The sequence below is a fragment of the Muntiacus reevesi genome, chromosome 1, assembly GCF_963930625.1.
Source record: "Muntiacus reevesi chromosome 1, mMunRee1.1, whole genome shotgun sequence".
In the NCBI taxonomy this organism is placed as follows: Eukaryota; Metazoa; Chordata; class Mammalia; order Artiodactyla; family Cervidae; genus Muntiacus; species Muntiacus reevesi.
The window spans coordinates 154,142,366-154,157,595 of NC_089249.1; the positions used below are offsets into that span (position 1 = coordinate 154,142,366).

The 15,230-nt window shown below is 37.9% G+C and overlaps 1 protein-coding gene across 1 annotated transcript in view; it reads left to right on the forward strand.

Annotated features, from left to right (window-relative positions):
* FAF1 (Fas associated factor 1) overlaps window positions 1–15,230 on the forward strand; it is a 481,413-nt gene that overhangs the window by 31,893 nt on the left and 434,290 nt on the right. Inside the window, exon 2 of the mRNA XM_065913426.1 lies at window positions 15,019–15,087. Within this exon, the coding sequence (XP_065769498.1) occupies window positions 15,019–15,087 (69 nt within the window). The remainder of the gene's footprint in view (window positions 1–15,018; window positions 15,088–15,230) is intronic.

A 15,230-nucleotide genomic window follows, 5' to 3' on the forward strand; every position in this document is an offset into this window, starting at 1 on the left:
ACCCTTTAATTTTTTTCAAAGAGTTTAATGTTTTGAGGTCTTATATATACGTTGCTAATTCATTTTGAGTCAATTGTTGTGTATGGTGTACAGTAGGGGTCCAGATTCATTATTTTACATGTGATATGGATATCATTTTCTTAGCACTATTTGTGGAATAGACTGTTCTTTCCCTATTGAATTGTTTTTGCACACTTTTAAGAAAGCAGTTGTTGATAGATATATGTATTCAGTTTTGGACTCTCAGTTCTTTTTAACAGTAAGCTTTGAAATAGGGAAGTGTGAGTCTTTCATGTCTTTCTTTTCCCAAGGTTATTGTAACTGTTGTGGATTCCTTGCTGTTCTGTATGAATTTGAGGATTGGGTTTTCCATTTCTACAAAAAAAGCTGTTGGAATTTTGATAGGGATTGCGTTGAATTTGTAGATTACTTTGGGTACTCTTAATGAAAGTAAATCTTAGAATCTGTGAACATTTAATGTCTTTTCACTTATTTAGGTCTTTTAAAATTTCTTTTAATCATATTTTGTAGTTTTCACTGTACCAATCTTTAACTTCCTTGGTTAAATTTATTCCTAGATATTTTATTCTTTTAGACCACATCATAAAGAGAATTATTTTTCTAAGAACTTTTTCAGATTGTTCTTTGCTAGTGTATATAGCAAATATAACTGAGTTTTGTGCATTGATCTTTTATCCTTCAACTTTGCTGAATTTATTAGCTCTAATGGTTGTTTGGGGTGTGTGTGTGTGTGTGTGTGAATTCCTTAGGATTTTGTATATGATCTTGTCATCTGGGAGTATGGATAGTTTCGCTTCTATTCCAGTTTTGATGTTTTTTCATTTCTTTTTCTTGCCTAATTGATCTGCTAGAATTTTCTATATAATGTTGCATAGAAATGGCATAAGTGGGCATCCTTATCTTGTTCTTGATCTTAGGGTAAATAAAAGCTTTTAGTCTTTCATAATCGAGTATGATTTGGTTCTGAGTTTTTCATAAGTGTCTTTTATCATGTTAAAGAAGTTCCTTTTTATTCATAGTCTAAGTATTTTTATCATGAAAGGTTGTTGGCTTTTCAGATTCTTTTTCTGAATCATTTGAACAGATCATATTTTTTTGTTTGTTTTGTTTTTCCTTTAGCTTATGAATGTGGTATAATGATTCCTCTTTGTTGAACCCCCTTGCAATCCTGTAATATTCCACTTGATCATGCCTTATACTCCTAACATGTGGTTTATTCCATACTGCTAGTATTATGCTGAGGGTTTTTTCACCGTTATCTGTAACGTATATAGGTCTCTAGTTTTCTTTCCTTGTGCTCTGTTTGTCTGACTTTGTTATCAGGGTCATAGTGACCTCATAGACTGACTTAGGAAGTGTTTCCTCTTCAGGTTTTTGGAAATGTTACAGAAGAATTTGTATTAATTCTCTTAATGATTGGTAGAATTTAACAGTGAGACCATCTCATTCTTGTCTTTTCTTTGTTGGAAGCCTTTAGATTACCCTTTTGATTGCTGATGCAATCTTTTTGCTTGTTGTTAAGCCAATTTGAGTTTTCTATTTTTTTCTTGAGTCAGTTTCGGTAGTTTGTTTTTTAGGGATTTTTCCATTTCATCTGTGATACCTAATTCATTTTCATATAATTGTTCACAACATTATTTTTATATTTTTATTTGTATGAAGTCAGTAGTGATATCCCTACTTTCACTTCTGACTTTAGTAATTTGAGTCTTCTCTCTTTTATTCTTCGTCTAGCTAGAAGTTTGTCAATTTTGTTAGTCTTTGTGAAGAAACAACATTTGGTCTTGTTAATTTTATCTGTTTTTTATTCTGTATTTTATTAATTTTTACTCTAATTTTATTGTTTTCTTCCTTTTTCTGGCTTTGGGTTTAGTTAGTTCTTTTTCTGTTCCTTAAGGTATAAAATTAGATTATTGACTTGAGATCTTTTGTTTTTTAAAATGAAGATATTTATAGCTGTACATTCAGTTTTGGTAGTGAAAAAATCTTTTGTATAATTTTAGTGTTTGAAAATTTATTGAAACTTGTTTTGTGGCTTTGTAGAATGTGTTATCCTAGAGAATATTCCATATGTGCTAAAGAAAAATACATATTTCTGTTGGGAGTGGAGTGTTCTGCAAATGTGTGTTATATCTAGTTGGCTTATAATATTTTTCAAGGTTTTTATTTCATTATTGATCTTCTTTCTAGTTGTTCTGTACCATAGTACAGAACAGTAGGGTATTAACATCTCCAGCTATTATTGTATAACTGTTTCTCCTTTCTGTCAAAAATTCTGTCAATTTTTTCTTAGTACATTTTGGAGGCTCTGTTATTATTATCTGTATGTTTATTGTTTTTATATCTTCTGAGGGTTATCCCTTTTATCAATATATAATACCCTTTTAATTATCCTATAATTTTTTTAAAATTTAAAGCCCATTTTATCTCATATTGGTACAACCACCCAAGCTCTCTTTTGGTTAGTGATTGCCTGCATATCTTTCTGTCCTTTTACTTCCCACCTACTTTTGTCTTTGAATCTGAAGTTAGTCTCTTGCAGATTACCTTTAGTTGAGTCATGTCTTTTTATTACTTCTGCTAATCTTTGCCTTTTAGTTGGTGTGTTTAATCCACTTATGCTTAAAATAATAACTGATAAAGAAACATTTAATTGTGCCATTTTACTGTTTTTTTAATGCGTCATCTCTCCATACCCGCTGCCCTGTTTCTTCATTATTGCCTTTCATGTTTGACTTTTTTATATTGTACTGATTTGATTCCTTTCTGATTTCCTTTTTGGTATATTTTTAAGTTTTTCTATTTTGAATTAATACCAGCTTCAGCAGTATACAGCTATGCTTCTATCTCTCTTCCTTTATGCTGTAATCACATGTTGTGCCTTTATATATTATGTGCCCATTAACATCAATTTATATATATTGTTTTGTGCATTTTTCTGATAATCATATAGAAAAAAGAGGAGTTACAAATGAAAAGCACAGTAATACTGGCTTTAATATTTACCTGTTTACCAGTGTTTTTATTTCTTTGTATAGCTTCCAGTGACTGTCTAGTGTCTTTTCATTTCCCACTTAGCATTTCTTGAAGCATAGATCCAGTAGTGACAGTCTCCTTCAGCTTTTGTTTATCTAGGAAAATATTACTCAGTTTTTTTCCTTTGGTTCACAGTTTTAGTTTTTCACTTTAAATATGTTATCACACTGTCTCCTAACCTTTACATTTTCTGATGAGAAATTAGGTTTTAATCTTATTGAGGATTCCTTATACATGAAATACTTTTCTCTTGTTATTTTTAAGGTTCTTTTTGGCTTTTGATAGCTTAATCATGGGCTTTCCTGGTGACTCACTGGTAAAGAATCCACCAGCAGTGCAGGAGATGTGGGTAGGCATGGGTTTGATCCCTGACTCGGGAAGATCCCCTAGAGGAGGAAATGGCAACCCGCTCCAGTATTCTTGTTGGGAAAATCCCATGGACAGAGGAACCTGGCAGGCGACAGTCCATAGTGTCACAAAGAGTTGTATATGACTGAGCGACTAAGCATGCACAGCTTAATCATAATGTGTTTTGCTATGGGTGTCTTTCATTTATCCTTCTTGGAACATATTGAACTTAATGAATATATGGTTTCTTATCTTTGGTCAAATTTAGGAAGTTTTTTAGGATGTTTTCAGCTATTATTTCATCAAATATTTTTCTCTTTCTTTTCCTTCTGAGACTCCATGTTCTGCATGTACCGGTACACTTATTGGGGTCCCATATTATCTCTTAGGCTCTGTTCATTTTTCTTTGTGTTTCTGAGACTGGATAATTTTAGTTGGCCAATCCTCAAGTTCTCTGATCTTTCTTGTGCCTGCCTAAAGTTGTTCTTAAAATCCTGTAGCTAATTTTTCATTTCAGTTATTGTACTGTTCAGTTCTAGATTTTTTTGTTGTTGTTTTGTAAAATAATCTTTATCTCTTTATTGATATTCTCTATTTGTTCACACTTCATCTTTCTGGTTTTCATTAGTTCTTTTTTTATGGTTTTTATTGAATTTTTTGAGCGTATTTGAGATAGTGATTAAAAGTCTTTCTCTAGTAAGTCTGATTTCTGTTCTTTCCTTATAGATAGTTTCTATTTGTTTCTCCTTTGAATGGACCATCTTTTTTGTTTACCTGCCTGTGTCATAATTTTTTTTGAAAAGTGGCATTTAAAATATTGTAGCTTGGTAACTTGGGAAATAAGACTCTTCCCCATTACTCATGGCTTGTTTTTGTTGCTTTCTGTGGGTTGTAATTTTCTGTTTGTTTAGTGACTTTATAAACTATTTTTGTAATTTATTTGGTTATGAGTGGTTTCTGTCTTAATCTGCTAAGGCTACTGAAACAACATACCGAATAACAGAAATCTATTTTTGCATAGTTGTGAAGGCTAGAACTCTGAGATCATGGTGCCGGCACAATTGAATTCTGATAACTCTCTTCTGACTTGCAGATGACCACCTTCTCACTTTCTTCTCCCATGGCCTTGAGAGACAGATGAGGGAACTAGAGCAAGTTCTCTTTGTCTCTTATAAGGGGCACTAATCCTATCATGAGGGCTCCAATTTTATGACCTTGTCTAAACCTAACACGATGGTGTGATCACTCACCTAGAGCCAGACATCCTGGAGTGTGAAGTCATATGGGCCTTAGGAAGCATCGCTATGAACAAAGCTAGTGGAGGTGATGGAATTCCAGCTAAGCTATTTCAGATCCTAAAAGATGATGCTGTTCAAATGTTGCACTCAATATGCTAGCAAATTTGGAAAACTCAACAGTGGCCACAAGACTGGAAAAGGTCAGTTTTCATTCCAATCCCAAAGAAAGGCAATGCAAAAGAATGTTCAAGCTATGCACAATTACACTATTCTCACATGCTAGCAAAGTGATGCTCAAAATTCTCCAAACTATGCTTCAATAGTACATGAACTGGAACTTCCAGATGTTCAAGCTGGATTTAGAAAAGGTGGAGGAACCAGAGATCAAATGCCAATATCCAATGGATCATAGAAAAAGCAAGAGAATTCTGTAAAAAATCTGCTTCATTAGACTGCGTGGTTTACAACAAACTGTGAAAAATTCTTGAAGAGGTGGGAATACCAGACCACCTTACCTGTCTCCTGAGAAACCTGTATGCAGGTCAAGAAGCAACAGTTAGAACCAGACATGGGACAATGGACTGGTTCAAAATTGGAAAAGGAGTATGTCAAGGCTGTATATTGTTACCCTGCTTATTTAACTTGGATGCAGAGTACATCATGCGAAATGCTGGGTTGGATGAAGCACAAACTGGAATCAAGATTACTGGGAGAAATATCAATAACCTCAAGTATGCAGATGACATCACCCTCATGGTAGAAAGCAAAGAGGAACTAAAGAACCTCTTGACGAGTGTGAAAGAGGGGAGTGAAAAAGCTGGCTTGAAACTCAGCATTCAAAGAACTAATATCATGGCATCTGGTCTCATCACTTCATGGCAAATAGATGGGGAAACAATGGAAACAGTGAGAGACTTTTTATTTCTTGGGCTCCAAAATCACTGTAGATGGTGATTACAGCCATGAAATGAAAAGGTACTTGCTCTTTGGAAGAAAAAACTATGACCAACCTAGATAGCATATTAAAAAGCAAAGACATTACTTTACCAGTGAAGGTCCATCTCGTCAAAGTGATGGTTTTTCCAGTAGTCTTGTATGGATGTGAGAGATGGGACCATAAAGTAGGTTGAGTGCTAAAGAATTGATGCCTTCTAACTGTGATTTTGGGGAAGACTCTTGAGAGAGACTTGCAGAGAGATCAAACCAGTTAATTCTAAAGAAAAGCAGTCCTGAGTATTCTTTGGAAGACCTGATGCTCAAGCTGAAGTTCCAATACTTCGGCCACCTGGATGGGAAGAGCCGATTGAGTAGAAAAGACCCTGATGCTGGGAGAGATTGAGGGCAGGAGGAGAAGGGGATGACAGAGGATGAGATGGTTGGCTGGCATCACCTACTCAATGGACATGAGTTGGAGCAAGCCTCAGAAGATGGTGAAGGACAGGGAAGTCTGGTGTGTGGCAATCTGTGTGGTCTCAAAGAGTCGGACACGACTGAGCAACTGAAGAACAACAAAACCTAATTACCTTCCAAAGGCTCATCCCCATGCATCATCACACTGGGCCTTAGGACTTCAGCATATGAGTTTGAAAGGGGTTAGGAGGATATAAACATTTTGTGTGTAACAGTATCTGAAATCTCTTTTTCTTTAGCTGTGACCTGCTAATGTTGTGAGAGAGATTTCCTGGACACCTAGAGTAACAAAGAAAATAAGAAGAAAGAGAGAAAACGAAGAAAGGAAATTCTTTCCTAGTCTTTGCATGCTGGCTCTGTGTTGGGGCACTCTAACACTCAGTTGGGTTGTGTGAAACTCCACACCTTTATTTAGCCTTTATTTCCTGCTTATGCTAAGCCTAGAGATGAGCCAGTAGTTTTCTGTGAGTAGGTATCTTACCTTGGACATGTGCATGTCCTTCTAAATTCCCCAAATGTTTTTCAGTGCCCTAATTTCCCAAAGAAATTCACTTTGCAGCTTTTTCTCCAGATTTTAGACATCTTATTTCACTTAACTGTAATATTTTGTCCCAAAAGGCAGTGAATTTTATTTTTTTTTCTTTTAAAATATTTATTTTTATTTACTTATTTGATTCTGCTGGGTCTTAGTTGTGGCACATGGAATCTTTAGTTGCACCATATAAACTCTTAGTTGTGGCATAAGGGCTCTAGTTCCCTGCCCAGAAATTGAACCATGGACCCACCCTTATATGGGGAGCACAGAGTCTTAGCCCCTGGACCCCCAGGGAAGTTCTGGTAGTGGATTTTTCATTTTCTTTAAATTTTTTTTCAAAGAATTGCCCCTTGATAGCTACTTTTCTGTCTGAAGAGAGGCAAACTGATCAAAGGAGAGTGCCTTCAATCAGTCCTTGAGATAGCCCCACACAGGTCACAATAGATAAACAAATTCTTTGAAAACAAAGTATACTCTGCTCCCTGTAGAACTAGGATCGAGGGTCCAACCATTGGAATGTGGGCTAGTGGATTCAAGATTGTTATTGACCCAAGAATGAAGAAGGGGGAAGTAAAAATGTTTTAAGGTTTTCATGCTGTTTTTAAGTCACCTTTATCTTGTTTCAGTATTTGCTTGGTTGACATAAAGCGTTCACCACTTTCCAGAGTTTTGGCAAATTTGATTCTGACTGTTTTTGCTCAGTTGATGTATGTTTCTATGGAGGGATGGGCTCTTAGAACTACCTCCTCTACTTTTGTCTTTTTTTTTTGAAGAAAAATAGTGTCATTGAATAGGTATATATTTGCTTGTGCTTTCTGGTAATTTCTTTTGTTACACTTGCTACTCCTGTAGTTTTTCTTTCTACTTCCTCCTGTGTAACTTCTGCTCTGTCTTAACTGTCAGTTCAGGTCAGTTCAGTCGATCAGTCGTGTCTGATTCTTTGCAACCCCATGGACTGCAGCATGCCAGGCCTCCCTGTCCATCATCAACTCCCGGAGTTTACTCAGACTCTTGTTCATTGAGTCGGTGATGCCATCCAGCCATCTCATCCTTTGTGGTCCCCTTGTCCTCCCACATTCAATTTTTCCCAGCATCAGGGTCTTTTCAAAGGAGTCAGTTCTTTGCATCATGTGGCCAAAGTATTGGAGTTTCAGCTTCAACATCAGTCCTACCAATGAACACCCAGGACTGATCTCCTTTAGGATGGACTGGTTGGATCTCCTTGCAGTCCAAGGGACTCTTAAGAGTCTTCTCCAACACCACAGTTCAAAAGCATCAATTCTTCTGCACTCACCTTCCTTTGTAGTCCAACTCTCACATCCATATATGACCACTAGAAAAACCTTGGCCTTGACTAGACAGACCATTGTTGACAAAGTAATGTCTCTGCTTTTTAATATGCTGTATAGGTTGGTATAACTTTTCTTCCAAGGAGTAAGCGTCTTTTAATTTCATGACTGTAGTCACCATCTGCAGTGATTTTGGAGCTCCCCAAAGTAAAGTCTGCCACTGTTTCCGTGGTTTCCCCATCTATTTGCCATGAAGTGATGGAACTGTATGCCATGATCTTAGTTTTCTGAATGTTGAGATTTAAGCCAACTTTTTCACTCTACTCTTTCACTTTCATCAAGAGGTTCTTTAGTTCTTCTTCACTTTTTACCATAAGGGTGGTGTCATCTGCATATTTGAGGTTATTGATTTTTCTCCTGGCAACCTTGATTCCAGCTTGGGCTTCATCCAGTCCAGTGTTTCTCATGATGTACTCTGCATATAAGTTAAATAAGCAGAGTGACAGTATACAGCCTTGTTGTACTCGTTTTTCTATTTGGAACCAGTCTGTTGTTCCATGTCCAGTTCTAACTGTTGCTTCCTGACCTGCATACAGTTTTCTCAAGAGGCAGGTCAGGTGGTCTGGTATTCCCATCTCTTTCAGAATTTTCCACAGTTGATCCACAGGTGATCCACACAGTCAAAGGCTTTGGCATGGTCAATAAAGCAGAAATAGATGTTTTTCTGGAACTCCTTTGCTTTTTTGATGATCCAGCGGATGTTGGCAATTTGATCTCTGGTTCCTCTGCCTTTTCTAAAACCAGCTTGAACATCTGGAAGTTCACAGTTCATGTATTGCTGAAGCCTAACTTGGAGAATTTTGAGCATTACTTTATTAGCGTGTGAGATGAGTGCAGTTGTGTGGTAGTTTGAGCATTCTTTGTCCTTGCCTTTCTTTGGGATTGGAAGGAAAACTGACCTTTTCCAGTCCTGTGGCCACTGCTGAGTTTTCCAAATTTGCTGGCATATTGAGTGCAGCACTTTCACAGCATCATCTTTTAGGATTTGAAATAGCTCAATTGGAATTCCGTCACCTCCACTAGCGTTGTTTGTAGTGATGCTTCCTAAGGCCCACTTGACTTCGCATTCCAGGATGTCTGGCTCTAGGTGAGTGATCACGCCATCGTGATTATCTGGATTGTGAAGATTTTTTTTGTATAGTTCTCTGTGTATTCTTGCCACCTCTTCTTAATATCTTCTGCTTCTGTTAGGTCCATACCACTTCTGTCCTTTATCGAGCCCATCTTTGCATGAAATGTTCCCTTGGTATCTCTAATTTTCTCGAAGAGATCTCTAGTCTTTCCCATTCTATTGTTTTCCTCTATTCCTTTGCACTGATCACTGAGGAAGACTTTCTCATCTCTCTTTGCTATTCTTTGGAACCCTGCATTCAAATGGGAATATCTTTCCTTTTCTACTTTGATTTTCTCTTCTCTTCTTTTCACAGCTATTTGTAAGGCCTCCTCAGACAGCAGTTTTGCTTTTTTGCATTTCTTTTTCTTGGGGATGGTCTTGATTCCTGTCTCCTTTACAGTGTCACCAAGTTCCTTCCAAAGTACATCAGGCACTGTGTCTATCAGATCTAGTCCCTTAAATCTATTTCTCACTTCCACTATATGATCGTAAGTGATTTGATTTAGGTCATACGTGAATGGTCTAGTGGTTTTCCCTACTTTCTTCAATTTAAGTCTGAATTTGGCAATAAGGAGTTCATGATCTGAGCCATAGTCAGCTCCCAGTCTTGTTTTTAGTAGCTTTTATTAGTCCTTTGGATTATTCCTGTCTCTTCCTATAGCTTAAAATGAAGATTCCATTTTAAAATGTGTTACTTGTTTTGCTTTTTTATGTAATTTAGGATTTACGCTGTTCCTTTACTCTCCAGAATTCCCTCTTGATGTTTGTAGTCAGCCCCTATTCCCACCTGATAACCCTGGTAATCATTATTATGTTTCCTGTTCTTATAACTTTGCCTTTTCTATAATGTCATATAAATGAAATCATATAGTGTGTAGCCTTTTTAGTTTGGCTTTTACATAACAGTTGAGATTTATCCACATTGTTTTGTGCCGTTAATAATTTGTTCATTTTTGTTGCTAAGTCATCTTCTAATGTATGAATGTACTTTGAAGGCTATTTGGGGTATGTTGTGTTTTCAGTGATTATATATAAAGCTGTTATAAACATGTGTAATTTTCATATGAACATAAGTTTTTATTTCTTTTGGATAAGTACTTAGGAGTGGAATTACTGTTTCATAACTTTCTAAGAAACTGCTAATCTGTTGGCACTGTTTTTCGAAGTGGCTATATAATTTTGCTTCCAGCAGTGTATGAGAGTTCCAGTTCTTCTGCATTCTTCCCGTCACTTGATATTGTTTGTACTTTGGGTTTTTGTCACTCTACTGTATGGATATTATATCTCTCTGTTTTGCATTTCCCTTATGACTAATGATGTTGAATATTTTTTCATGTTCTTATTCTCATGTATAGTTTCATTAGTAAAGTTTCTGTTAAAGTCTTTTGCTATTGTATAAAGTGAATTTTAAGAATTTAAAATTCTTATATTCTGGTTATTCATCTTCTGTTACATGTATTTTGCAGATATTTTCTCCCAGTGTGTGGCTTGCCTTTTCATTCTCTTTTAACAGTGCCTTTCAAAGAGTAGTAGTTATTTGTTTTCAAAACTTTTCTTTATTCTTTTTTGCCTGCACAGGGTGACTTTCAGAATCCAGTTCCCCAGTAAGGGATCAAACATGGGTCCTCAGCAGTAAAAGTCCTGAGCTCTGATCACTGGACTGCCAGGGAATTCGTGAGCCGTCAGTCAGTCAGTTCAGTTGCTCAGTTGTGTCTGACTCTTTGCGGTCCCATGGACTGCTGCTTGCCAGGCTTCCCTGACCATCCATCACCAGCTCCCAGAACTTGCTGAAACTCATGTCCATCGAGTTGGTGATGCCATCCAACCATCTATTCCTCTGTCGTCCCCTTTTCTCATGAGCGGTAGTTCTTTTATTTTTTTTTCAGTATCTTTTTTTTTTTTTTTTAACTTTTTATTGGCGTATAGCTGATTAACAATATTGTGATTGTTTTAGGTGAACAGTGAAGGGGCTCAGCCATACATATCCATGTATCCATCCTCTTCCAAACTTCCCTCCCACCCAGGCTGCCACATAACTTTGAGCAAAGTTCCCTGTGTTATGCAGTAGGTTTTTGTTGGTTATTCATTTTAAATATAGCAGTGTGTATTTATTGATCTCACACTCTGTAACTATCCCTTCCTTCATCCTTCCCCGTGACAACTATAAGTTTGTTCTCATTAAGTCTGTGAGTCTCTTTCTGTTTTGTAAGTTTATTTGTATCATTTCTTTTTAGGTTCCACATATAAAGGATGTCATATGATATTTCTCCTTCTCTGTCTGACTTATTTCACTCAGTATGACAATCTCTAGGTTCATCCGTGTTGCTGCAAATGACATTGTTTCATTCATTTCAATGGCTGAGTAAGAACTATATATATGTATATATACATCTTTTTTATCCATTCCCCTATTGATGGACATTTAGGTTCCTTCCATGTCTTGGCTATTGTTAACAGTGCTGCAGTGAACACTGGGGTGTATATATCTTTTTGGATCATGTTTTTCTCTGGATATATGCCCAGGAATGGATTGCGGGGTCATATGATAGCTCTGTTTTTAGTTGTTAAGCAGTCTCCACACTGTTCTCCATGACGACTGTACCGATTTACATTCCCACCAAGAGTATAGGAGGGTTCCCTTCTCTCCACACCCTCTCCAGCATTTATTGTTTGTGAATTTTTTGATGATAGCCTTTCTGGCTGGTGTGAGGTGATATCTCATTGTCACTTTGATTTGCTTTTCTCTGACAAATAGTGATGTTTGACATCTTCTCGTGTACCTCTTGGCCATCTCTTTGTCTTCTTTGGAGAAATGTCTGTTTTGGTCTTCATGAGTGGTAGTTCTTAATAAAGTCCATTTTATCAGTTTTTTGGATTGTACTTTTGCTTTTGTATCTAAATGTCACGGAGATTTCCTTCTATGTTTTCTTCTTAGTATAGCATTAGAAATAGAATGAATCATATATGTAATACATTTTTTTAGTATCCACATTAAGAAACAGAAAAAATAGGTAAAATAAATTTAAGTGTGTTTTATTCAAGCCAATATATTTTATTTTTTATAATTTCGTTTATTTATTTAGGCTCTGCTGGGTCTTTGTTGCTGCATGGGCTTTTCTCTAGTTATGGGGAGCAGAAGCTACTCTCTCATTGAGGTGCGTGAGCATCTCATTGTGGTGGCTTCGGTTGTTGTGGAGCACGGGCTCTAGGGTGCATGGGTTTCGGTAGTTGCAGTTCCTCGGCTCTAGAGTGCAGATTCAGTAGTTGTGTTGCGTGGGCTTAGCTACTCTGCAGCATGTGGAATATTCTCTGACCAGGGATCTAATCCCGTCTCCTGTATTGGCAGGTGGGCTCTTTACCACAGAGCCACCAGGGGAGCCTTTAAGCCAATATACTTTAAATGATTATTTCAGCATTTGTGCATTAGAAAAATTATTAATGAGATACTTTCCATTTTAATCTGTATACTAACTCCTACACTGGTATGTATTTAACACAACACATCTTAACTCAGTTGAACTACATTTCAAGGTCTCACCAGCCATATGTGTGTAGTAGCTACCATATCCAACAGTACAAATTTAGAGGCTTTGTAGTTTGGGGTTTTACTTTATGTCTGTTACTTATTTATTTATTTAGATATGTATGTATTTGTTTATTTTCCACTGTATTTGTTACTAATATAAAAAAAGTTAAAATAATTCATTCTCAGTTCTCCAGTGGCTCTTATTCCTCCTTTTTGCTCATACAACTCCGACCTCTTTCCTTGGGGCCAGTTCAAAACTGAATCTGTTCACTGCCATTTTCATAGACAACAACAAGTGCCACGGATGTGGGGAAAGAAGGTTGGGAGTGGGCAACAGTACTGTCTAGGTTCTACTCAAAGATAGGCCAGGGGGAGATTCACAGAATTCAAGCAAAAGGGCTGGTGACCTCACAGAGATGTAATCTTAAGTAAAATTGGCTGAAGAGGATATAAAAGAAAGAAAGAAACTGAAAGTGAAGTCACTCAGTCGTATCTGACTCTTTGCGACCCCATGGACTGTAGCCTACCAGGCTTCTTCGTCCATTGGATTTTCCATGTAAGAATACTGGAGTGGGTTGCTCATTTCCTTCTCCAGGAGATCTTCCCGACCCAGGGGTTGAACCTGGGTCTCCCGCAGTGTAGGCAGCCGCTTTACCGTCTGAGCCACCGGGGAAGTCAAAGAGGACATAGGGTAGGCCCATCTGACACTTAGAGGACACCTCTTGGGCCTGTCTCAGACCCAAAGAAATTGGCACTAGAAGAATGGGGAGGACCAGAAAGGCAATATTGTGTAAAGTTTCATAATTTTTCCATGTTGGGAGATGGGAAAAGTCTAGACAGTACAGTGGCCTCACTCAATTGGGCAGAAGAGTACTATACTGTTGAAAGTGACAAAGATTGTGTGAACACTGAGAACGGCTATGAGGGGACGCAGTTTTACAAAGTATACTGACCAGAGACCATAGTGGTGGGGATCATGCTATTGGTGCAGAAACTATGAAACTTGAAAACATGAAGTATAGCCAATCAGAGAGTATGACTACTAGTCATTCAAACTTGACCTGGGATCGAACCACCTGGTCAGTTTCACAGAGCAGCTGACACTATTGGGTGTAGGGGTTGTGACATGTAAAGAACTTAAAAACAAGCAGCTAGAAGGGAACTGCCCTATGCCTCTCAGGAATTAAGGGCAACCCTGGAGGCTGGGTGGACAGATGAATAAGAAACAGCACCAAAGAAGTTTCCTGTTGAGCAGTCATTGGCTAGGGTGAAGAGAATCCACGAGGCAGTTGAACAAAGATGTGATCCTGAAAATGAGTCTCTGGAGGCTCGATCAGAAGTATGTACACTGCACACCAGTGATGAAACACAACTTTGGACCCCAAATGGGGGAAGTGGCCATGGGAGTGGGTGTCACTGACTGGTTGTTGGAATAGCCCCACACTAGCCATTACAGGGCCACAAGGAAGTATATGGCTGGTAGGTTACAGAGGGCCGTGGGAAGGCACAGTCTCACAGAGGGGATCCATTGATGCCTGCGTGGTAGAAGTAAAAGAGCTAAGTCCCCATATGAACAGTGGACCTTTTTGGCAAAGCGTCAGCAGACAGGGCAGTTGAATCTTGCCTTTCATAACCTGGGATCCATCCATGGATGGACAGGTATTCTTAGTAAGAGACCAGCTCGTGAAACTTCGAGGATTTCTCCGCTTTTTGTAAAAGCCTCCCTGGAGGGATCCCTGTGGCCTGGTCCAGGAAAAGGCAGTTCAGCATTGGCCCCCTACCTGCTGTGACCTCGTGAGCCAGATCTGAGGCTTAACCCTTCTCCCTGCCCCAGGGAGGAGATGGGAGACTGAGCAATGCTGGAATCATCGTGAAGGGCTGACTTGGAGTCACCAGGGTTTTCCTTGCCATGACGGGAGGGCCTCGAAGGCTAGGTAGTCTGATGGACTTTCAGCCCTCTGCAGTCTCCTCCTGATCTGGCAGTGAGGGCTGCTGCTACTGCTTTCCTTTCAGCATTGTGGTTCTGGCAGTGGCTACTGTGAGTATTTTGTCTGTTATTATTTTGAGTTAATTTTTGAATAAAGTGCAAAGTATGGATCAGAGTTCATTTTTTTTAAACACATGATTGTTCTTCAGAAGCTGTTTAATAGAAGTTGTCCTGGGCCAACAGAGATGTAGTGATCATCCTGGGCTCCAATCAGCATTTAAACATACTTTATTACTTTATTGTCTTTTACTTCAGTGTAATGTTAAGTTATATTGTAATGAACAATTTTCAAACCATCTGTGTAAAATGCTTAGAAGTATTAGGCATTTAGTGTCTTGGCTTTGTTCATATACCTGTTCAAACTTAAATTGCACATTATGCTGTTTATTTCTTTCAACGCTAATTAACCTCTCCATTCCCAAAATTCTATCTAAAATTCTTACTTTGTTTTCAGGCATGTACTGGCATTGAAAACATTGATGAAGCTATTACATTGCTTGAACAAAATAATTGGGACTTAGTGGTAAGTGCTTTTTTCTTTTTTCCAGCTTTATTGAGATACTTGAGAAACAACATTGTGTAAGTGTAAAGTATACAATGTGATGATTTGATGTACATATATATTGCAAACTGGTTACTACAGTGAGGTTAGTTAACACATTATTC